The sequence below is a fragment of the Syngnathus typhle genome, linkage group LG2 (assembly GCF_033458585.1).
Source record: "Syngnathus typhle isolate RoL2023-S1 ecotype Sweden linkage group LG2, RoL_Styp_1.0, whole genome shotgun sequence".
Lineage (NCBI taxonomy): Eukaryota > Metazoa > Chordata > Actinopteri > Syngnathiformes > Syngnathidae > Syngnathus > Syngnathus typhle.
Genome location: NC_083739.1, coordinates 7,618,160 through 7,643,804, shown reverse-complemented (window position 1 = coordinate 7,643,804; position 25,645 = coordinate 7,618,160). Strand labels below are relative to the sequence as shown.

Here is a 25,645-nt window from a genome sequence, read left to right as displayed (position 1 = left end):
AACAACTGCATGAGCAAGTAGTCCAATAGCTTAAGAAGAACGTTTCTCAGGGTACAATAGAAAAAATGTAGGGATTTAATTATCGATGGTCTATATTATAGACTCTATAATATCCTAAAAAGATTCAGAGAATCATGAGAAATCTCTGCACGCAAGTAGCAAGCCCAAACAAAAACAACTTTGACCGTGACCTTTGATCCCTCACGCAGCAGTGCATTAAAAAAAACAGCATATTATGATTACGAAGGATATTTTCACCTTGACTCAGGAACACTTCAGAAAATCATTCAGTTCACACAAGTCTATACACTATATTCACAAATGCTTTTTAATCTCTACCCTGCATGCACGCGTGACAATGTGGCTTTGTGTCTCCCATTGAAATTGTGTGGCGCATTATGAAGAGCCAAACACGATAACCCCGGAATCTTAAACAGCTGAAGCTACGCCTAGGAAGAATGGGGGGGAAAAAAATCCACCTGCTATGTAAAACATCTTCACATAATATCATCAGTTCCCCAACGCTTCATTAAGAATTGTTAAAAGGAGAAATGATAACAAAATGGTAAACATGCCCTTGTCCCAGTTTTTTAGAACGTGTGGCAGCCATCATATTACAAAATGACTGAATATTTGCAACAACAAAACAATAACGACTGAACATTAACATCTTTGTAATGAATTCAATTGAATCTAAATTAAGGATTGGGATAGATGTGCTCCGTTTTTATTTACATTATCCAGAATGTGACAACTTCACTGGAATTGGGATTTGTATATGGTCACACTGTTACGCAATATTCTATTTGAAAACTTCAAAGTAAAAACATGAGACATGTAAATACATGTATGTAGATATACTAAATATTAATGGGAAAAGCCCACAGCCTACAGCTGATTAAATATGAAAACTCATCCAGGAGAGGTAATCAACCACTTCTTTAAAAATGCATGAACTTTACATATTGAAGAAGACACATAGCACATCTCACCAGAATGAACCATTGCACATTGATGTTACGTTGGTTTTCCCGTGAGGGCAGTATACAAAGACAGACATTTCTGAAGTAACTGGAGCGCCAAGGGATTTCTACCAATGGACCTTGTGATAAGTCATCCTTGTCAAACTGTCGTCTGCTCTTTGCAAAGTATGACTCCATTCCTTGATAGCTTTTTCAGTGCAAGGGTCGAGGTTAAAAATCAATGTATAAAATATTCACAAACCTCTCTAATTTGGATTACGGAACTCGAACTTCCTAATGTTTAAGAACAAACACATTCCAAGAAATGATTACACTAATCAAACCGCCAAAGTGCTTTACAATCAAAAGTGCTCAAGGGGAAGATGAGGGGTTTTTTTTTTATTATTATTTCAGCCCCTTTTCTGCAATCTTTCGATTTGAGCAAAAACAAAACACTTTCAGCAATGCTTGCAATCATTCAGAATGACTTGAAAATGAAAAAAAATAATGACACTCCTGCTGTGGTAGAAAGAAAGAAAGAAAGAAAGAAAGAAAGAAAGAAAGAAAGAAAGAAAGAAAGAAAGAAAGAAAGAAAGAAAGAAAGAAAGAAAGAAAGAAAGAAAGAAAGAAAGAAAGAAAGAAAGAAAGAAAGAAAGAAAGAAAGAAAGAAAGAAAGAAAGAAAGAAAGAAAGAAAGAAAGAAAGAAAGAAAGAAAGAAAGAAAGAAAGAAAGAAAGAAAGAAAGAAAGAAAGAAAGAAAGAAAGAAAGAAAGAAAGAAAGAAAGAAAGAAAGAAAGAAAGAAAGAAAGAAAGAAAGGTTCAATTAAATGAACATAACTGCTTGACGATAATGGTGCAAATGGATTGTCGGTATCAACAATGGATGGCATCAAATGCCGTCAAATAGGTTAAGATGCAGTGTAAAAGCTTATGGCAAGGAAACATTTGGCTGGACGTTTTATGTTTGATCTCATTGTCTGTATTAGGGACTGTCTATAATTTACATGTCCGAGGGTGACGTATGTCTCTTTTATCGACCATTCCACAAATTACATATCCTACGCCTAGGTGACCTATGTCAGACGAATCAATCTCAATCAAATAAGATTTATTGTTTTAATTATCCTTAATGCAGTGGCTGCTGAACCTGGTTGACGACTACTTATTACAGCTGAAAATGTTGTGTACCATTATGGAGAAATAAGGGGCATTTTGCTCGCAATAGGTGGAATAAACTGACACAAATATTCACTAATATTCATTAAAAATCAAGTGAAAGTTTTTTTTCTCATTCATATGCAGTGAATGCATAAATACATACACTGACATGTATATTTGATACTGTTTAACAAAGTTTATTTGTGTTAAGTGTTGCTATTTAAAATGAGACTTTCCTATGAAGCACATCTTGATATATGCATTAATAAGAATTTAAAAAATCTTCTTTGGTCAATTTAATTTGAGCAACTTCTGTTGATTCTTAGATTTTTGCCGAGGTACCATTTCAGTCCCTGTTTGCAGATTTACAATATTGTTATTGTGACAGCACCTCAATAGTTCAAGCAAGATGTTGAGGTTAAAAAACTCAGACAGCATTACAAAACAACAAAAGAAAAGAAAGCAAAAATGCAGTAATCAATGCCAAGGATGATATGTTTCCATCACCATTTATGTAAGCAATTTAAATACAGCTCTGAAGAGGAAAGCATGATTATTATTCTTTTTCAATAACTACTTGAGAACAAAGTAGTCCTTGGAAGAGGGGACTATTGAATAACTCTGGCCCTTCTCCAGAAATATTAAGCGCTAAAACTTGGGGAAAACTAATCACAAATAATGAATGACTGGTAATTTATAGTTAGATTGGAGGTTTTGTGCTTGAATAAAATAAAACTTGAAACCGAAAATAAATCTGTTGAACTTGAACATTGAAAAATAAATCAATGAATTCAAAACAAAAATACTTGTATGAAACATTTTTTCGAGTTGAAAGTAATTCATCTTTTTGGGGTAATATTTTGAATAAACTATTTAATTCCACTTTTTGCTTCCATTTATATTTTCAGATTTGAGTCTGTCCTCTGCACCTCCATCACCGTCTGGTTTGGATCGGCCTCCAAATCTTATTTTTTCAGGTGCATAATTTACATTTTCAGATTCACATTTTTTATTTTTCAGTTTCAAGTCTTATTTCTCAGTTTATATATGATTATATTACATGTACATATTAAAATTATATTACATTAATTATGACAATAATAACTACAGTTCTGGTCAAGATCAACAGCTCAGCTGGTGTATCCGTCCATAATAAACCAAACTGCCTGGGATAAAATAGGGTTCATAAATTGCAATCCAGTGTAACCTGCCTACAGGGAAAATCAATTTGAGTCACTTCGGGAGACATAAAGAAGAGGAGCAAATGTTAAATTTGCATTGGGTAACAATGCCAAAACATGCATCAAAAGTATCAAACCACTCTAGTATGAAATCACTGGTGTTACATCTTGTTAGGCTAGGATTAATGGTGCTCTGCATGGTGTTTGTGCACACATAATAGCGTGTGCGCTATAATTAGGCCAAGAAGTCAAACACATGAAATATGTAATGGGTCCATAGAGGCTTGCATACTTGTTGAGAGCGATGAAAATCTGCTGCACAGTCACGGAGATCACGTACAGCTTTTGATATTTTACAAGGCAGGAAAATACTTTGTGTTTGATGACTGGGGGTCAAACTTCAGTCTGTGTTTTATTATTTACCCAATACCAAAAAAGCTAGGTAGCAATAATAAATGACAATGACTCACACTTGCAGTATATCAACTTTGGGCAAATGAGAACTACCGTGATTGAGACATTTTATAAATTGCTTGCTGGTAGCCAGAAGCACGTTCAGCACCACTGAACACATACTTAAGTCTAACATCCATTTTATTTGATCAACAGTCATTTAAAGTTTGATTAGTCTGTGGCTAATGTGAGGAAGTGCACATCATTACTTTAAAACCAAACGGCTCTAAAGTATTGAGGTAGAAAAGTTTCGAATCCAAATATGGCACCTAGATGTATAAATTCCAGTAATTAAATTGGCAAGAGAATAATAAAGGCCCCCGTGGAATACAGTTAACTATAGCCTAACCAATTTAAAGATTTTAATGCCAATTCTGATCAAATTAACACAACCAATCAGGAGATTCATTTAAAATAAATAAAATGACTGAAATAACTTTGTTTGCTTCCTTAATGCATGCAATGAATATATGAATTACAGGCAGGTTTTAGTGTTAATTTAACTTCACAACAGAGAAAAAAATCAGCAAAAACCTGATATTTTTGGACAGGGTGGGTGGCGGATCTGTTAATATTATTATTTTTGTCATTTCCAGCATTGAGTGAAATTTGAATTTAATTACCTTTGTCATTTTCTGCAGTGTTAACGAAATATCAGCCCCCGTCAAAATCTGCCTATTTTTTTGTTTTTAAAGTAGTAATGTATTGGCTGAATCATCAGTCTGGCCCTATTGATAACACTGCAAATAAAAATTGTCATCACCTCCCGCAAGATACAGAAGCATGCAAGATGCTGATATTAGCAAGAGCGAGTGGATTTTGTTTGCACACTTTATGACAAATATTGGAGATGGAAAACTCCAATTATTCTGTTTTTCCCAAAGTACATTGCCATAAATATTTAACCACTATAACACCAAGCTGCTCAACTGCTTGAAGAAAAAAAAAAAAGAGTCAACTTGGCAAAGGAAATCTCAGCCCAAATTCAATAACAGAGGCTCGGAGGGACTTTGTCACAGTTTTGGCAAAGCAGGAAGGGAACTCAGCAGGCTTTGCTCAGAGCCTTGTGCACAAATTGCGAAGGTGCCAGCAGCCAACAGCTGCCGGAGTTGGAGATGCTAGCCTGCGTGGGAGCAGTAAGAAGCCAAGGAGAGGCCACGTAACGAAATGACCGCTAGATCTTTGCACGGCTGCATTCAGCGTAAAGACTCCCATGAGTCCCATTCTGAGCCATCGCAACAACAATCGCAGCTTTGACACCAAACATATGCTCACAAAACAACAGCAACGTTTGGTGGAAAATAAAAGTTGGAACCCAACAGGGAGCCACGTCATAAACCCACTGGGACTGGGCACTGTGTTCTGCAAACAGTGCAGCTATTGTATCACATTTTTATAATCATAATTAAGAACTGTCGTCTATAAAAATGTAGAAATAACAAGAGCTATTTAGATTTGAAATTAGATCATATTCTTTGGTTCTTCTACATCATTTGCCTGCTGAGACAAAAGGAGATTGTAAAAACACAGGCTCAAAAATGAAAACATGCCATTTAGACCATCATAGCATCGCTCCAATGCCGACGTGTTCATTACATATACTGTAAATGCTCTGGAAAAAAATAACTGCCAAAAAAAGCAGGGGAGTGACTTATTCATGCACCATATTATTGGCTACAGATCAGCATAATCTTGTTAGATTTCAATTTGTCAACTGGTGTCAAATAGCACATTTGCCTCAAAATTCTGAGGTTTGGGCTTCAAATCAGGACTTTGGTCTTGTCACAAGATTCTTATGTCAAGTTTGCAGGCTCTTCCCATGCTTGCATGGCTTTTGTCTGGATACATCAGTTTCCTCACACGTTACAAAAACATGTTTCTCAGGTTAACTCAAGACTAAAAATTGTCCTTAATTTTGAATGGTTGTTTGTCTATTGGCAGTTCCGGGTGCACCTGACTTCTGGCTCCAGCTGACCTGTGACCTTAATATGCAGGATATCAAATAAATGGATTATTGTTTTCTTTCCTTGTTGTCCAATGCACAAAATACTGTTGTTATTATTATTAGTAATATTTTTGACTAATATAAATGACATTGTGAAATTTAGATACGGTTTCATCTCTAATGTGCTCAGCAGAAAAAGAAAAAAAAAAAGAAAATGGAAAGAAAGAAAATGCTATAAAATGTATGTTAATTATTTCGTTTTTTATTGTGATTAATATTACTGCTGTCAAAGTAAGCTGTAGCAATTGACCAAAGCCAAGCTAACCACTGGTGCAATTTAAGGCCATCAAATAATCATAATTGAGCCGTTTACAGCAAAAGTGAAATGGGGGTTGAATAATTTGGACTTGTAAATTAAGCTTCACTGCGCAAGTCTTGTACAGAGCTCTTCAGAATAAAATATCCTCAAAGAGGACAAAGTAAACATAGTAATGCCAGAGCCTCCGAACCTTATAAGAGACGACACCATCGTGAAGACCGCTTGCGGTAATTACAGTAAAAAGCAGGCATGCATGAATTGTAATACACTGAAGATTGCAGTTGACTGTTCATTATTCAATGAGAAGGTCAAGCAAGAAAAAGCATGCAATGACTTTTTGTTGACCTCCCTGAGGTCCGTTGTTCAAGTTCCAAGGGGCAATATAACCTTTGCCTTGTGGAGGCATATTGTCCTATTAAAGGTCCCCCCGCTCGGAATATTGATTAATCATTTCCATATAATAGCACCTCAAGGACCAATGACCTCTGCCTAACCCTAACAGACAACGTTTACAAGCTGTAAGAGCGGAGTTGTGAAAGGAACCTCTTTTTGTTCCTGTTCCTCTGTGTTTTAATAACCATTTCTCTATTAGGCTTTCATTAAAATAATTCACACATCCAAAATTAAAGTACATTTTACACACTACCGTCTTAAAATCTGATTGTCAGGGGATGGACCTGTCTCATTGTGCATGTGAGCCAGGCTGGGCATTTAATCCATTGTAAGGATCAATTTGAATGTAATTGAGATGGTTATTTTGTCATTAATTTTTCATAACGGCTTCCTGGTGGTCCGCAATGTTGACACTAAGATTATTGCAACCAACAGTGAGGAGCTAAACCTCAGTATTACTTATATCTATCAATTCGGCCGCTGCAATGAGTCAATTTCCCAACCCTGGTGTGTTTTATACTTCTTTTCCAGACAAGTGTGGGCTGGGACTGTCTGACATTTGCCCAACAGTGAAAATTAAAACAGCATTATTAATCCTTTAAAGGAAGAATGAAATACCCACTGTGAGATTGCAGTGCCCAATTGCAATTCAGTACCTATAACTTCTTTATTTACATGTATAATGTAAAGGGTGAAAGAAAACTAAAGGCCCTCATAAAACATAGCTTCCCCGGGAGATGCACAAAAAGCAACTGTGACATTTGTGAATCTCCCTGAAGGCACCGACACTGCCAGTGTAACAACCAACAAACTGACTGATTTTCCCTTTGAATATTGTTGACAAGAGAAGGCGCATCAAAAGCAAAAAATGTGCGTCAACATTGTATATTGCAATTCAATCCGCTGGTTTGAAATACTACATCCTATCGTGCACTTTACACGCCTCATTCATCAATGTCACAGGCATTTTATTGCATCTGGGAGGGTCGCCTTGCACCAATAAATTGAATTCCAGACACTTCCTGTATGAAAATGCATTGTTTATATGTATTAATTTGGAAATTATGTTTGTGCCCGAGGTAAAACCAATTTGGTCGCAACAGAAAAAACTTCAATTTCCCACCCTTGAAGTGAAAATATATATTCTCTGTCATGTTTGGCCAGTAAATCTTGAAAGGCAGAAGAATGCCTTCACATGTAAGCCCCATATGAGGGATGAATAAGCGAAAACATTAGGTGAATACCGAAGGGAGTGCAGAGGTTTTTTACCAACCAGTGTAATGTGATGGGAAATACTGTAGTTGGTCATAAACTGGAATGAGAGCATTTCTTGCAGCATGAGTGACATTTTTCTTATGAAAATAAAAGAATCTCTTCATCTCCTCTACTGGCCTTTGGTGAACCTAATTCCCATCTCCTTCATATGAAGTCCTTGGTGTGTACTAGGTAGCGGCCTAATTGAGATTAAATTACCAAGTGTCATGACCCACAAATTGAATGGAAGGCATGTGGGATGGTTCAGAAATTCAAAGAGTCAACCTCCATCCGACCTCGTCATTCTAGACAGCATCAGTTATCTGGTCATTTGGGCCAAATGAGGGAATTTGGGAGCTGTGTGCTATTAAACAGGCGCAATTCCCTGAGACAGGCTTGTTTTTCTCCGGGCATTATTACAATACCAAGTCAGTAGAACATGCTGATTTATTGACCTCAACATGGCCCTAGAAGAGATGATGTGTCTTGATCTTTTAATGCCAGTCAAAGAAAGTGTCAAATCGCACGTCTCTAAATTGATCTGGGAGGATTAAGTGAGCAGAGATAGTGGTAGCCTTGAGTCATACGGCTTTTTGGCTACAAAGTGAATGAGTATGTTTAAAAAAATATTAACATTTTCTTTTGCTTTTTCTTCTGCTAACAAATTGGCCAAAAGAACATTTTTTACAGAAAAAAAATAGATTTTCTGTACTCAAAGTACAATTCCTTAATTTTGGCTGGTCTATACCTTAAAATTTTCAAAATAGTTCAAGCCAGAGTATTAAACCTCCTTAGCAAGAATTCGACTTTACAAAAACAGCACCATTGCTTCTGTATGCCTCCCCACTGTGCAATTTGACATTTTTATTCTGTTTTGAAAGACAGCCTTCGGTGGAAAAAAAATAATTCTTTGGACAAGGTAGGTATCGTATGATTATTTCATGCTGTCAAAGCAAAAATATGTTTAATTATAGGGGTGCTCGATTATGAAAAATAGATCAATTACAATTAATTTGCTGATAGCTAAAATCACGATTATTCAAAGATCATTTATTTTTGGGTACAAAAAAAGAAAATGACATATTAGCTCTTTGAAACGCTATCTTTATCTAAGTTCCTTTCTTACAATACAAAATGTATTCAATTAATTACTCTACAATTAAAAGGTGCAAATATGTAAATTCACCTGTGGTTTCTTTGTATAAACAAACATAATACATTGGGTAATAATACATATTATTAATCTTTTTTCAATTGTCTAATCGGAGAGTGTAATAATCGTATTTGTAATCGAACACTGATTGCACACCCCTATTTAGTTAGCTTTGTACAAACGCGACACAAGGGGTTTAACTTAAGTACACCAGGCCATCAATTGCGGTATGTCATTTAAAACATGTGCAGTGATCCAGATTATCGCTGTTCCACACAAAATATAAAAGATGGAATACTATCAAATACAGTAGGATTTTATAGGCGTGAATATTCTTAATTAGCATTGTGTCATTTTCTCTTGTAGTAGTTTGAGTGATAACTTTTTTTACTTAGATGAAAAAAGTTACCGGTATATAAAGCAGGCATTGTGAAACCCATCCTCTGGATTATTTAACAAAATATAGTTTTCAGCGTTTGAGAGTAGCTCTAAAATATATATATATATATATATTTAAAGAAAGAAAAGGAACGCTGCTGGTGGTGTTAAGGCCATAGTGAGCACTGGGTTCTCTGTTCAAATGTTTGATTTAGTGTCTTTGTATTTAATAGTGAGTGGGAAATAGCATTTTAAGGGTTTTACTAATTGGAATGAAAGGAAATGTTAAATGACCCTGGAGCTGGTGGTTACAGCGCCACCTGTGGCTCTGCCATTTACCAGACAGCATGAATGAAGTATTTTCAAGTTTTTCATGGAATGTGTGCTGACAGTGGTATTTGTAATTATTTTATATATCGCCTGAGCGACTGAGCACTTTTTGATGTACCAAAATGCGCATGATGGATTAGCAGCCAAATGCAGTTTTGCGATGAAGACCTGGCTGGGTATTATGAGATGCACAATGCACTAATCTGGACGTTCTCCATCGCTGCAATGTTCCCCACGTACAAGCGCGAGTGGCAGAGGCTTCTTATCACTAGATGATGGCGTGCGCTTCAAACGTCACGTTCACTCTTATAACAATCCAGCGCAGCAATAACCGTGCGCGCACCACTGGGTCAGTAACTAATGCAAAGTCAAAATGCAACTGTTGTAAATCCATAATAATGGTCCAAATGTGAAATCTATTTTCATTAGAGGCAGCAAGAAGAAACAATAAAGCTCACTTCCTTCATCAGTCCGATGACACCAAGCGCACCTGCAGCGTAATATGAGTGCTTAAAAACACATGCACGCGCGCAAGACACGCAAGCACACAGAACATCAACGGGCGCGTTATTAGGAGAATTTCCGTGCACATACCGCTGATCTCCGGTTCTGTTGTTCAGCTTGTCGATGAATTGCTCTCCGACATCAGTTTTGGTGTACTGGCGTTCAGTACCTCGCGCCGCACGCTCTTGAGGGCAGGCTGCAACCGGCGAGAGGACAGCACCCGCCCAACCAGACAATCGCGAGGGGAGCGATAGTAACCAATCTCCTTCGGCCTCGGGACCGAGGGGGGCGAACCTTAGTAGGCGGGTGATGATGTACTGTGCAGAACCGAAGCTTACTTTGAAGCAATGGAGCAAGTGGAAATGATTGACGGTTCTGGTGATGGCATCTGGACAAAAAGCGACAATATTTCAAACATCCATGTATCCCCGTTGAACCCGTTTTAGCTGGCGACGTCAACTTCACTTAACTCACAGCTAATTCTTCTCCACTTGCACAGAAGCTGTGTTTTTGGAGACAAATCCCACCAAATGTGATTTTATAGTGACTTGTGAAAAAAAAAATAATATATATATATATATATATATATATTTTATTCATTTTATTTATTTTATTTTTAATTTATTTATTTATTCATTGTTTATATTTTGCTTTTTTTCGCTTGATAGAAATCATTTGTGAGAATCAGACTGGCAAATTTTTACCTACAATAAGTTATCTTGTTTGCTTCTAACAAGAAACCAACCAGCCAACCAACCAACCCTCTTCCAACCAAGTCCTTGATTTCTGCTTGTTATTTGTGCTCACTTCCTCGTATGTTTTTCCAAGCATTTGTAGAAACTATATAGAATACTTGTAATTCGCTATTACCTAATTGGGACTTCCATAACTGTGATTGACTGCATTGTGTAAAAAAGCAAGCAGTACTTGTTTTTTTTCCCACTAGCAGAGCTGCCTTGTTTGTTATGAGTGCCTCTGACCACTTTGCCACAAGTGTTCTGCTGCCTCTAAGAGGAACAGATGAGTGCGAGAGGATGAGCAAACTATCATTCCCGTGTTCCAATTCAGCTTTAATGCAGACCAGCGTTGTGTATATTATAACAAAAAGCACTGCTTTGCTGTTCTAATGCTAAGTAAAACCTACAAGCTCTCTGCCCCCTGCTCCCGATAAGATCTTGTTATCTTTTCTGTTTTGCTCCTGTGGGCATTACGTATTTTAGTCCTCATGCCCTCTACTATGTCAATTTTGTTAATAATGGGAAAAAATGAGAATAATTGAACCCACTTTCTCAGAATCTGCTTCTAAAACCAGATATTTTAGCCATGTGTAAATACACGTAGTCCTATAATTTTATTTTGTAGGAAGAAACAGTAACTAAATGGGAAACGTAGTCATACGCAGTCTTTCTGTATCAGTAAAAATCAATATACCTCTCTCCAAAGAGATCTCCTCTTGCCTCTTATGCGTGTGAGTGGTATATCAAACACCCCAGCGCCAGTGCTCCTCTCATTTCTCGCTGCACTTACTCATTAAAAAGTCATAAACCGTTGAGTTCATGAAGCTTTATTTCACCCAAAATGCAGACAATAAATGGAAAAAAAGGGGAAAAAAAATCTCCAGATATATTCATTCAAGCAATCATTTTCCGGAAAAGCTATTTATGTGAAATGTGTTATTGCAAATATAATTTCAGCAAGTCATAAGTGAATTCTGTGCAAGAGCAAATATTCATGTTATTGTGCACACCAGGTGCAGCTCAGCTTTGCTAAAACTGCAGAAAGCTTAAATGAAAGCAGTTCATCTCTCCATGGACGTGGACATCTAACTGAGAGGGGGTCGATGCTGTGTGATTCCGATTTTGCACCGCAATGGTTGGCCTTCAATAGTCGTCGCTATCGTCATCGTAATAGCGGTTCCTCTTGATCTGTTCTTCTGCTGTCAGAGTTTCGTCAGGGGCCCACAGAGAAGCGTCGTGGCCGCTCCCGTCCTTTCTTCTCTCATCATCTGCCCGGTCGGCTTTTTGTTCCCGCTCTCGTCCCAAATCCAAAAGATCGTCCAGCGCTGTCAGCGGAGGCCTCTCCCCGGCCGATTCCCCAAAGATGTCAAATTCCAAGTCGGAGAGCAGAGTGGAGCCACTGGTACTGAGACCGGCAAAAACGTCCTCCAGGAAGCTGGACGTGCTAATGGTGGGCTCAGCCACTGTCTTCTTGTAAGAAAAAGTTCCCTTGGCTTTCTCTTCTGGAAAAGGTGTGAAAACGTCTGGATCAGATTCTGTGGCCTCAGCACATTTGGCAGCAGCTGGCACAAAGGCGTCATCCCTTTGCGCCAATTGTAGCATTTCAGCTGGCATCCAGTTTTGTTCATCACCGCAGTCAGCTCGTAAAGCAGTTCTACTTGCGTCTGTCGGAGGGTCGGACTGAAACCCCTTTTCATCATCCTCTGTCAACCCTTGCAACGAGACGTGATGGTCAAGCAGCAGACTACTGTTGTTATTGTTTGAATTGAGGGTTTCCACCTCTGGTGAGCTCACCTGTAACTCCTCCTCAACTGTAGCCACATTTTTACCTGTTGCATAATCTCTGTCATTTCCTGTCACTTCCTCCATCATTTCTTTTTCTTCCTCCTCCATCACACTCTTTACAAATTCATCCAAAATCTCTTCTCTTTGCTCCTCGACTTCCGACTCCACAACTGAGTCTGGTGGAGGCAAATAGTCGCAGGAACTGTTGTTCACTTCCTGGCTGGCACGCTCACCCGCTGCTTCCTGACAGCCAAAGGCAGGACAAATGAAAGCCTCAACTGCAGGGTCCTCTTTTGTTCTCATGTTGGAGGTTAAATAAGCGCTTCCTTGCTCTCTCTCCTCGAGTATATTTTGAGCTTCAGCAGGGGGGATGCCACCCATTGCAGGCTTAAATGACTGAGTGACTTCTTTTTCTTGCATTGAACCCTCTGCCGGGGGCCATGATGGCTTCATCAACTTCAGCTCTTCCTCGATAGTGAAAGATCTCTTTGGGGAATCAGCCTGAGGAGGCCACACAACAGAAATCTTACTTGTGGATTTGTTTTTTCCATTCCCAGTTGAGCTTTTGTCACAATCCCGATAAATAAATTTGCTCTGTGGAGTGGAACATTTGGAGTTTTTCACTTTCTTTTCCGGCAAAGATGATTTGATAGGCGTCTTTTCAACTAAAACCTTTGGGTTGTTATTCCATCGTTCTTTGAGAGGTTTCTGTCCAAATCCTTCGTCATAATTTCCCTTGGCCTTAAAAAGTTGCTTGTAGTGTGGCGTGCAATACATTCGTCCATGGAGAGATGCGTAGTTGCCAAGACTGTGAAAGAAGAAGCACAAAAAGCACGTAAACTCTCGAAGAGAAAAAAATCTAAATGGTTACAATTTTGTGTCACTTCACCTTAGTTTGCCTCTACAGTGGTCACAACGAAAACAGGTTTTATGGAAGTTTTGCTTGTCTGCAATCAGAGCTTCCATGGGGTACACCCTCTTCAGACACACCCTGCACAGTTCGGAATCTGGAACTTGAATCTTCTGCACAAAAAGGAGAGGCCATTTGAACTTGCATGAACATACGTTCTCAACAGCATGCAGCTTAAAGAACATTGTCCAAGTGGCAATGACATGCAATGAGCTGTGTCAAAAATCTAAAATTTTAATAAAGTTAACACACCAACTCTGAATCAAAATTGTTTGTTATTGTGGTCATTGTTTACAAGGGTGCTCAACCACATCGCATTATATTGTGACGTGAACCATTTTAAAAAGTTCTACATGTCTGCAAACTACAACCACGATAATAAATGTATTGAGCAGCTGGACTATACAATCCGGATCTAGCAGAACCATGATGCAGTTATTTGTATTATAAATATTCTTGCAGTATCACTGTTGTAATTGTGTCTAGCATAACAAGAAAGTCATAATCATTAATGCTGGAACTTCAGTTCACAAATCGGTTTGCTAACAATTTGTTTTAGCCAATTGCTTTGGTTCACAAGCAATGCTTCAAAACAGTCACAGCATCCATGCGGTACATTGTATAATGTTTTTTTCTCAGCGTGACCATAATTCACTCTGTGTTTCAGATTTTACACCTGAGAAAGGCTTAGAACAAAGTCAATTGGGCAAGTGATTTTGCTTTTGATGCCGTGGAAAGTGTTATCATTCTGGTGGTATTTGCTAAGCACTCACGAGTACATGCCTTCATATATAGTTTTATTTCACATTATCTTCTGGAGAAATGTAATTGCTCCGCTCTGAGATACACGATGACAGTGTACCCTTTCCATGACAGCGTAAAAATTCAGTGTGCAACAGACACTGTTTGCTGGTGCATGGAAGAGAGCAGCACAATTCGCCAAAAGAACGTTGACACACTATTTGTAGACAGTTGATAAAATTGCAACGTGATCGTGGCAAGGTGTGAATTGGGTAAGCACCAGGTACCAAATCTCTCATCCGCAGCAGTTTTACACCCAATGCTTGCTTGCTTCTTATTGGAGACAACACCACACAATGTATGAGTAATATTATTTCGATATGTTAGTGCTATCGCTAGAATCACACCAGGTGGCATGAGCAAACAATGAGCACTATAAATATGAGGTGTGAAATTGCTTGAATCACTGCACCTGTAAACTGCTCAAAACGACAACAATCACAAAGCAGGGTTAGGACGACAATCATAAATAGTGGATTAATCAAATCTTTCTTTTCACAGGATGTAGTACATCCTAAAGTGTTACAAACCAAAACACACCATCAAGCCTGTTTAGTGTCGTCATGCGGCAATGCTCGCATTACCCATCACAACAGTCTCCTGCTGATGTGTGACAGTCTGCGAACTCCTCTGCTCCGTGACGCTGAAGCCCACATTCTGGAAGCCTCCTTGGCTCTCAGCCCAAGAATGTTGCATGTTTCGCAGTATCTCCTCAGCAGAAGCATCGGAGGGCACAGCAAGTGTTACAACTCTGCCTCTCACGACATCAGCGTAGGATGGAGGGTTGCCTCGGGTCACTGAGCTCCCCGAGCTCTCAGAATGCACCTCGCTCCTCATCATGTTCCCAAAGTCATCGATGCTACAGAAGCGTGAGGATGTTTCAGATTGATCCACTGGCTTGGAGTGGGAAAAGTCTGGTTCTCTTTTTTCAATTTGTTCTCGTAGATCTCGAGCCGCTTGAGAACTGTGCTCACCACTTTCAAAAACGTTTTTTATCGCTTTGACGTTGAATGTTGCCACTTCTTCTGTTCGTAGGGCGCGTTGGTCGGTCTCTGCTTCTTCAGTGTCACTGCCCAGCCTCTCTGCAATCACTATTGGCTCTTTCCTGGAGTAGACTGATGCTTTTGGAGACTCAAATTTATTGACCAGCTTCGACATGTCCACTTTTGGCAGGTCCTCTTTCAGAACATCTGCAGTCAAAACCTGAGCACTCTCCTCCGTATCAGCTTCGAGACGTTCAGGGATATCGATCGGATCCTTCCGAAGGCACGACTTGCTTACTTCTGCTTTCCGGGCCTCCTCAAAGAAACATTTTTTGTCTTTGACTGTCATCATGGAGTCGCCCAGTTCTGCCACATTTATCGGTGCCGGCTGGCTGAGACACGGAGACGATCGCCCTACGCAATCCACAAACAACTCTGCTGAGGCCATGGTAGGTGGAGGGGTAGTGGTGCAAGAATCCTTTGAGGTAGTGTCTTTCAATTTCATCATCTTCTCAGAGCGGCTCATGGTGGGAGATGGTGTGGCCCGGAAGGTTGATGTGGTGGTGTACCGCTTTCGAGCTGGAGAGGGAGGCGTCCCGACAGACTTGTAAGGCGGCGGTGACGGGGTGCCTCTGAGCGGTGACTCTATCCTTCTGGATTCGATGCTAATGAAGGTAGGGGAGGGGGTGCGGATGCTGGCCAATGGGGAGTGGACTCTCTGATCTGCTGCCTCACTCAGTTCCTGTTGCACTTTGCTCTCCTGCAGGGACTTTTTTTCTTGTGGTCCTTTCTTTTCAGTTTTGGACGAACCAATGCTGATTTTTGATAACTTTGTCGTCATGCCACTTATGACCTTCTGGTCTGGTTTTGGAGGCACTGGGGGTGGCGGGGGAGGCAACTCTTTTGCTTTCATTTCCACAGATGTCAGTATCTCCTCTAGATTTGTGAGCTTAACTTGGATAATATTCTTCAAAAAGGCTATCATTTCTTTCAACTTTTTCTTACCTGACTGTTTAGCAATTCCACTTAAATTCTTTCTTTGCGCTGATCCCACCAGCCAGTCAGGGAGGTCACTTATAATCATGCCGACAACGGTGGGTTCAATCTTACTTGGTGTGCCCTCAAATTCTTTCATTTGAGTGAAGAGATTCTGCAAGATGTGACATTTCTCCACTTGTGGCATTTCTTCTGAACGGACCTGGTCCACACGAGTCATTTTCACCGATGTGTCACTCTTAGACTTTGCCGCTGTTGTCTGTGTTTTTATTATTTCTGGAGCTTCTTGTTTGATTTGCTCTTGCTGAACAGCTTCTTGCCTCTGACTGCTATGCTGGACCACCCTCTCTGTCATAACCGTCTCCTGCTGTCTTTGGACTTGCTGCGTCCTCGTACTCTGCTGAACTTGGGAGACGGATGTTGTCTTAGACTTCTCGGGCATCAAAACAGTGACTTCAAGTGGCTTTGGTTCTTTGGCTTTATTTCCTTGCACGGATTTCATGTAACTTTCTTCCTTAGTTGGCCCCAAATTTCTGTTGTCTTTTGTTTGAAATTCTGTCATTGATGATGTCACATGGGTGCTTTCCTGGGTCGATTTTGTTTCCCTCCTCTGTGACACATTGCTTGCCTGCTGCTGTAAGAGCGTTTCGCTTTTCATTGCATGAATTTGTCCCGAAGTGTCACATTTGTCATCTTTTTTCTCAGCAGGCATCTTAAAGGTTCTCACCTTGAAACTTGGCATTACCTTGGGGATTTTTGTGGGTTGAGAAGGAGGCATTTTTCCTTCTTTTGTCACAATCTCATTGGCATTTTTCACATCTTCAGCTTGCACCGTTACTGCGGTCTGCCCTTGGACATGTGTATTTTCTTGAGATAGACCATTGTGTGTGACATCAATAATAGCGGCTGTGGACTTCTTAATGACCTGCTGCTGCTCACTGACTGAAGAGGTGACATTAACGCATGACTGGACATTTGAGGTTTTGTGTTCAGGTTGAGTCTTGAGTACGGGTGCAGCTTGATTTGTCATGCTGACTTTTGAGGAAAGTAATTTTTCAGAGTTCTTACTAGAAAATTGTTGGTTGTCTAAAGACGTTTTGGAATAAACTGGGGCTACTTTCTTATTTGCAACAGAGATCAAGGGCTTGCCCAGAGGAGTCTGAGATGGGATTTTCTTGGTAGTTGTTTGTTGCACTGAAGTTTCTTCTTTGGGAACTTGTACTTTTGCTTTGGGTGCTTCTGTAGTCTCTACTTTTTCAGTCCCACTTAATGTGGAAAACTGCAGAGTGTCAACATTGGCAGGGGTTTGTATGTTCACTGGAGGAGAGATGGGAGTTGTGACTGTGCTTGTCCCCGTGTCCTCATTTTCCATTCTCTGCTGACGGAATTTTTCTTCTGCGAGCATGAGGGGGGTTTTAAACTTGCTAGCGTATGGCCTCGGCTTTGGCGCAGCAACTGGTTCAGGGGGCGGTGGCAACTTCATGGGTGGAGGATATACTTTTTTGGGTGGCTGTGGGCTTGGGTTTTGAATCAGTTTTGCAGATGGGAGGTTGGGTATTTTTTTGTCTGTCTCAACATGTTTATGTGCATCCTGCTGTCTTACTACTGTCACACTTTCCTGAACTTTGACCTCTCCGAGAGGTGCTGTTGTAGGTTTTTCTTGTTGAAGGTGAAGCTGAGTGGGACGTTGCAATGGATTCTGAATGTTTCTTTGCCATTTTGGTTTAACAGGCAGAGGCCTTTGTGCCTCTGGTTGTTTGGGCACTTTAAACAAAGGTTTACCTACAGGCTTCCCTGGATTTGCAGCAGGAGGCAAAGGCATTGCATTAAGTTCTTCTTGCGAAGGTGGGGGAGGAAGAAAATCTTGACCAGAGCACGAGGTTGGAGGAGGAGGTGGAAAGAATTCCGGGCCAGATTTTCCACTTTCAACAGGAGGTGGCGGCGGCGGTGGTGGAAGGTCACTTTCCTGGGTTGCGGCGGCAGCTCGGGACAAGCCGGATGCTGGGCTTTCCAGAACGGGAGATGGAGGTGGCGGGAGGGAAAGCTCAGACTCAGAACGAGGAGGTGGTGATGAGGGAGGTGGCGGGAAATGAATTTCCGGCTTACCCTTTTTAGGCAAGCCTCGCGTCACCATGTCCAGATTATTAGAGGCACTCTTCATGTTTTTGAAGCTTTTCATTTGTGCCAAAGCCTGGTTCTCTGTTTGCTTTTGAGTTGCGTGCTCGGTTATGATGACATTTTGTTGATGAGAAACCGTTTGGTGCACGATGTTGGACTGTTGAACCGTCTTCGTTTTGGTTATTTGCTTGTTTGAAACGTTTGTCTGTAATGAGTTGCGTTCCTCTTTAATTGTAATCGCGTCAGCTGTTTTAGCATTTGTGTGCTCATAATTAGATGTTTGTTTAGTCTTTGTCATAACGGCCTTGGCGGATTGTGTTTTCTGTTGGGGCAGCAGTTTGGTCTTTTCTTCTTTTATGTTCTTTTGTTGAAAGGCCCCAGCAGTATTGTCTGCTTTGGATGCAGTCACAAAGGCCTCATTGGTAATTACCTGTGTTTTCAGGAGCTTGTTTTCATTGTGCTTTTGTGACTCACACCTTTGAGAGAGGTTTTTTACAGCAACGTCTGAACTGCCTGTTATGCTCTTTCGATTTTCTTCAAGTAAGCGCTCGTGTGTCACTTGATTTATACCGGTAGTTAGTGGATTTTTCTGGGGAGCCTTTGCTTTTGAGTGCCCGCGCTTTGGCTTTGAATACTGTTTTCTTTGCATCAGGCACTTTATCGCCCCTTGAACGTCCCCTTTCACCACTTCCTCTTTTTCGATCATTGTTGTTTCCTCTCCCTCATAGAGTGATTTTATGGATGTTTTCACATCTCCGTCGATGCTCCCCCGGCGCTGCATTCTTGGGCTGGCCGTTGGCTCAAGGAGAAGCTGGATGGTTGCTTTAATATCCCCCTGTTCACTCACTTGATGCTGATATGTCTTCTTTTCACTGGAAGCCTCGTGTAAAGATTGCATGGCATTTTGGATGTCACCTTTGACAACCTCTTCTCGTTCGACTTCCTTGACCGCACATTTGGCTTCCTCCAGGGACTTGAGGGTCCCTTTGACATCACCTGGCACTAAATCTTCAATGGTGCTTTCCGATTTTGTAGTTGCAGACTTCTCAAGCGACTCAAGAGCCCCTTTAATGTCTCCTCGTAATATTTCTGGCTTTTCCATTTCTTTTAGCTGATGCTGAGCTTCCTCCAGAGATCTTAGAGTCGTGGGTATGTCTCCTTTTAACACCTCCTCTTTCTCTACCGACGGTTTTTGATGAACGGCTTGACTCAGTGAATCCAAGGCTGCACTAAGGTCTCCTTTCACAATGTCCTGTTTCTCCAGGTTTCTGTAAGTCGCAGCGGGCTCCGTCATGAAGACTTGAACAATGCTGCACACATCACCCGGAACGATATCATCTTTTGCCACCGTGCGGCCAATCTCCTGTTGGTTCTTCCTGAGCAGGATTTTGGTTTCCTCAATATCGCCGCCAATAATGCACTCCTTTTCTACTGCTTGCTCCGTTTCATCTGCTTCACATTGAAGCTGCTTCAAGTAGTCCAAGGCACCGGACTCGATGCACGTCGAGTAAAAGCTGACGTTACCCCTTTCTATCTCACCTACCCTTATCTTTTTTGCATCTTCTGCCCCTGAGTTGGAAAGGAGCCGGTGAAGGGTTTTGCTGACGTTCCCTTGAATGATATCTTCTTTCTCCATACTTGCCTTTTCCTCTTTATTCAACAAGGAATATATTGTCATCCTCACATCTCCCTTTTCATCCTCTTGAATTAGAATGCCGTGTTTGGAAGAACTCTCGTTCCTGAATAAATTGTTTATGGCCTCCTGGATGTCCGCATGGAGAATTTCCTCTTTCTCAACATTGCTGCCTTTCTCTTGGTTGAACAGTTGCTCAACTGTGGTGTTGACGTTGCCTCGCTCTTCCACGTCAATCGTTATCCCCCTTTCGGTGGTCTCCCTGCGATTCAATAGGTTGAACATTATGTTCCTCAGGTCCCCGCGGACAATCTCTTCTTTTTGTATCTCGGGGGTCTCCTGGTTCATCAGTTTGTACTTTGCCATTCGCACATCGCCAATTTCATCTGCCTCAATGAGGATGCCTTGAGAGTCAACCATTTTCTGAGAGTAAAGTTCTTCAAGTGTCTCTTTAACGCTTTTTCCCACAATGTCTCTCTTTTCCACAATCATCTCATTGAATTCATTGAAAGGAGTCGATTCAAAGAGCCACGTCGTTGTCTTTACATCACCCTGTGGAATTTCTTCCCTTTCAATCACAAGCTCAGTGTCATCCGTGTGCTTGATGCTGTCGAGCGGCTGCTTCTCAAAGAGCCACACAGACTCTTTGACATCCCCTTTCATCACTTCCTCCTTTGTCACTTTCTCCAAACCATCATATTCTGCTCCTTTTTCGCCAATCTCGTCAATCGCATGCGTTTCAAACATCCAGGTGGCCGATCTGACATCTCCCTTTTGGATTTCGCTCACGCTGACCGTTCGGATGTATTTTTGCGACATCTCATCGGTCTCAAATCGCTGCTTATTTGTCCTCACATCACCACCCTGGATGTCTGCAACTGTTTTGGACATTACTTTTATTTCCTCCGTAATTTCATCTAAAGGTTGTGTTTCAAACCTCCATCTGGCAGAGCTAACATCTCCTTTGTTGATACCCTCTTCAGTAACCGCTTTTATAACATATACCTCCTCCGAGTCTCTGATCGAATCTAGAGGCTTGGTCTCAAACAACCAACGGGCACCCACCACGTCTCCTCTCATGACCTCTTCCTTGGTGACTGTCGTGACTTCATGGTAATGGCCTTCTTTGTCACGGATAGCATACAGAGGTTGGGTCTCGAACATCATGGTATAGTTTTTGACATCCCCCTTCTCTATATCATTTCTAAAGATACTTGTGAGCGTCGAAATATCAGACTCACTGGATCTGTCTTTTATTTGATCCAGGGAGAACGTCTCAAAAGTGAAACGACCTTTGTTGACGTCACCCCCTTGAATGTCAGTGACAGTTCGAATTTCTCTTTCTTCTTTGGATTCGTCGTGGATTGTATCAATTGGGTGGTTCTCAAACATCCAGGTACAATTGACCACATTGCCCTTCTGGATGTCCTCAGCCTGCTGCGTCTTCAACAGTTGCATTGTCTCCTTCGAAGTAGAACTCATTATGTCTGACGAGCGATTCTCAAAAATGTACTTCATCCTGGAAACGTCCCCTGACTGGATGTCGATTTCGGTGACCCTTCTGAAAGATTCACTGTCTTCACCAGTGAGGTTCTCGAGATTCTCGGTCTCGAAAAGAAAACGAGCCAGCCGCACGTCTTTTCCCTGGATATCGTCCTGTTTTACAGTGCAGGTTTTTAAAATGGTCTCAGACTCTGTATGGTCACGTATGTTGTCAAGACTCTGGGTTTCAAAGAGCCAAGTGCAAGTTTTGACATCACCTCTCTGCACTTCCTGAACATTTGCCTCGCTATTTTCAACTTTCTCATAGAGGGCATCAATTGGTTGTGTTTCAAAGAGCCACCTGCAAGTTTTCACATCTCCTCTTTCTATTTCAGTCTCTTCTTTCGTCTCCTTTTCTTCGCTATCAACATGCTTGATGGCATCAAGTTGCTGCGTTTCAAACAGCCACTTGGCTGTCTTAACATCCCCGGACTCAATCTCTTGTTTGGATATGCCTTTTATGAGCTGAAACTTTTGGAGACTTTCATCAAACTCATCAATAGGCCGAGTTTCAAACATCCATCGACAACTACGCACGTCTCCCTTGACAATCTCTTCTCGTCTTACGGTCCTCACCTCATGGTAATGGCCGGAGCTGTCTTGCATGGCATACAAAGGTGTAGATTCAAAAAGAACCCGGTTGCATTTCACAGATCCACTTGTGACACCTTCAACTTGAATTTTCTGTGCGCCTTCACATTTACTCAAATCCATACGTTCAAACTTCTCCTTACAGTTTGTCACATCACCTTTGTCTAGCGCTTCAATGTTGACAGTTCTCATCATTTCTTTCTTCTCTTCTCTTATATTCGCCAGAGGTTGGCTTTCAAAAACCCACTTTTGATGCCTCACGTCGCCCTTTTCTTCTTGAGTTGCTGCCATTTTTCTAAGTTTCCCCACCTCGATTAGTTCCTTGAGATCTTCCATGGGCACCGTTTCAAAGAGATGCTTTGCTGATTGCACATCACCTCCAACTATCTCCTCGGAGGGTAAAGATCGAGCATTGGCGTTATCTTTCAACGTATCCATAGGCTGAGTCTCAAAAACTAGGCAGTGTTTCCTTACGTCAGCTCCAAGGATTTCTTCCTTTTTCATCCGGGTGGCCTCCCACTCTTCTTCGTTGATCGTGTCCAGAGACTTTGTCTCAAAAAGCCATCTACCTTTGTTGACTCCCACTTTAACGTTGTCCTCCATGGAAATGCCACAGATAAGCTTTATACTAGCAAGGTCTTTGTTGATAGTATCAAGGGGTTGGGTTTCAAACATCCAACGTGACGTCTTCACGTCTCCTTTCTCGGTCTCCTCCCTGCGAATAGTCGTGATCTCCAGCATCTCTCCCGAATCTCCCCTGATGACGCACATGGGGAGAGTCTCAAACATGCGAGTGGTTGTCTTCACATCCCCTTTCACCTCCTCCAGCTCAGACTTCAGACTCAAGAAATGGCTCTCCTCAATGGTTTCTGTTTTGCCCAGTGAATCAAGGTGCTGTGTCTCAAAGAGATACCGAGCGGTTTTCACATCACCTCCGGTGATGTCTTTGGTGCTAACAGCATCCAGTTCATCTTCTTGGTAGATCTTATTCAGATAGTCCAGCGGCTGCGTTTCAAAGAGCCAAGTCGCGGTACGGACATCTCCTCTTGCAAGATCGGTCACCTTTTGCGCCTGATCTGAAAAATCGACTGTCTCCGACCCGAGGGCATCCATGGGCTGAGTCTCAAACATCCATGCTGTGTATCTGACGTCCTTCCCAGCAATAATTTCCTGCTGCGCAATATTCTTAACCTCATTCTCATCAGGGGTGTCATCTTTTATCGTGTCCAATGGCTTGTTTTCAAACATCCAGCGCCTGGATTGCACCTCACCTCTGAGGATCTCATCCCACTCCACAGATTCTCGATCGGGACTGGTACTCCCACTTGAACCTTCGTTTTCAAACATAAAGCATGTTTGCTGAACATCCCCCACCGTTTCCTGAGTATTTTCTGACTCGGTAAGATGACTTTGGTAGTCTTCTTCCAGATTCTTGCGCACCTCTGGATGAATATGCTTGTAAAGGCGCTTTAGTTCAGCCATGCTTTTGTGTTTGAAGTACTGTTCCTTGTTAACATTGCTTTTATTCTGGGTTGCTTGCCTGTCGAGCTGGGCGCTGCTTTCAGGGGTTTCCTGTGTTATCTCCAGCAAATTCATAGGTGGAGGAGGAGGAAAATATTCTGTTGTTTCATGCATTGCTGAAGACACTGCAGATGAAGCCGTGGTCTTCACGGAGGAGTTGTTTTGGTGACTGGTGATGGTTGAATTTTTGGACACCTGGCTTACTGGCATCCACTGAAACTGGTTAAAATCCATATCGACCTAAGTGGTTCATAAGTGGGCATGGCAAGAGGAACAGTTTAAGGTCATGTCAACAAATTCACAATCTGTTCTGAAATGAATTAAATGTCACATCTATGTTCAGTTTGCTGTTGGTCAGGTTGGAAGTTACGACGTCTCTGAACATGTCATGTGACCTCGTTCTCTACTTATGTGTCATAAAGCTCATTCAATACCTTTATTTCACTGGGGGGTGTGGCTTCCTCGATGTTTCTTTCATATTGCTGCTTCAAAGACTGCGTGGAAACCTTTGCTAGGTCCTCTCCTCCGACAAGCTTAACTGAATTAGACACAAGAAGATGGCTGCCTCATTAAGTCCTTCATAGTGAGAGGAAATGAAGTAAATCCTTTCATTAAAAACACGGGTACTTTCATTTTCTGGAACCATGCAGAGGCAATTTCTCCGTTTCCTCTTTCTGATATTTTACCATTCGTACTATGCCATTTTTTACTGTGCATTGAACATTGATCCAAACGGCTAATTCATGTACAGTGTTATTAATGTGCAGGGTGTGAAACATGATCATCATGGTACAGAAGACAGAGCAGACTAACCTGTTTCATTGTGTTTTCCATGACTTGCCACCACATTGTTATGGTGTACGCTCTCATCATGCATTACCTGCAGAAGAAGAAGGCAAATCATTAGCGTGCTCACAGTCACAAGTTTCTGATCTGCATCACATGAATTGCTTAATATGCTTGTAATATTCAAGACTTGGAGCAAAAAGTCCAGAATCATATGGGTGTGACGTGCAACTCAAATACCTCTTGCTGATTTTGAAAGATGATTGCCGAGGGGACGTGTTCTCTGACACTACTTCTCATAGTCACCTCAGAAGAACAGGACACCTCCTTCCAATCAAGAAAAATACATTGAACTCCTGTTGCACTCGCAACATTCGCTCAGTGGACATTTTGTTTGGTACAATCAAATGACACCCACGAAAAGTGATGTGCAAAGAAAAATCAGATTTTGCAGTGATTGCTTAGTAAAAAAAAAAATTCTTACTCTTTGTTGACGTGGTTGAAGTCCACAGTGAGGTGAAAACAAACTGTCTACTGGAAGAGCAGTGTTTCATTTTCTCTTGTGGTGTATGATGCTAATATTTCCACGTTGATGCTGTTCTTGTACTGTTGTCATTAAACTGTAGCCAATGTGCGGTTGATGAGTATATAAGTCCCCGCTTATAAACCTCGGTTTTATCACCACATAGTTGCTGAAAGCTGAAATAGCCGGAGAGTAATTTTCATAAGGCTTAATAAGAAGCCCTTCGTGGTCTTTGGATATTATTTTTTTGCTGCTCAGCAGAGTTTGAATTACATGTTCGATTTGAATTGAGTAAAAACCCATTAGCCAATTTTTCCAAATCAAAGGCGTGTGAGCAAGTGGTAGAGCTTGTCTCTTTTGCAGTTAACACAAAAGAAACAGCCTCTGCTCCTGAAACCACTTATGTCAGGATTATATCTTTTGAATGTTCAACAAGCTTTAAAACATGGCGTAGATCCTGGATAAAATGTCTGTGAAGGGAATTTGACTGTATAGTGCTTTCTGTTGAGGCGGGAGAGCATTGAGTCGATGAAACAAACAGACATTCCTCGCACACACCTCAATGTAAAATTTAGCACTCAGCAAGGTCTTTTACGCTCAGTGCATCCGCTCTGCTTTCCATCTCACTGAACAGATGGGGAGAGTGAACAGAGGGCCAGATCTGACCTTGCTTTGCTGGGATGAGATTTA

At 41.2% G+C, this 25,645-nt stretch overlaps 2 protein-coding genes across 4 annotated transcripts in view; both read right to left on the bottom strand.

Annotated features, from left to right (window-relative positions):
• Nucleotides 1-10,242, bottom strand: part of LOC133150234 (beta-1,3-galactosyltransferase 1-like) — a 53,333-nt gene extending 43,091 nt beyond the window's left edge. For both annotated transcript variants that reach the window (XM_061272625.1, XM_061272624.1), the window contains exon 1: nt 10,120-10,242. The gene's annotated coding sequence lies outside the window, so the exon portion shown is untranslated. The remainder of the gene's footprint in view (nt 1-10,119) is intronic.
• A 3,013-nt stretch (nt 10,243-13,255) lies between these two features.
• LOC133150481 (xin actin-binding repeat-containing protein 2-like) overlaps nt 13,256-25,645 on the bottom strand; it is a 38,239-nt gene continuing 25,849 nt past the window's right edge. For both annotated transcript variants that reach the window (XM_061273028.1, XM_061273029.1), the window contains 6 exons: nt 24,673-24,759; nt 24,460-24,526; nt 24,081-24,184; nt 14,847-23,886; nt 13,441-13,574; nt 13,256-13,359 (listed from right to left, as the gene is read on the bottom strand). In XM_061273028.1, coding sequence (XP_061129012.1) covers nt 13,480-13,574; nt 14,847-23,886; nt 24,081-24,184; nt 24,460-24,526; nt 24,673-24,759 — 9,393 coding nt within the window. In that variant the 3' untranslated portion in view covers nt 13,256-13,359; nt 13,441-13,479. The remainder of the gene's footprint in view (nt 13,360-13,440; nt 13,575-14,846; nt 23,887-24,080; nt 24,185-24,459; nt 24,527-24,672; nt 24,760-25,645) is intronic.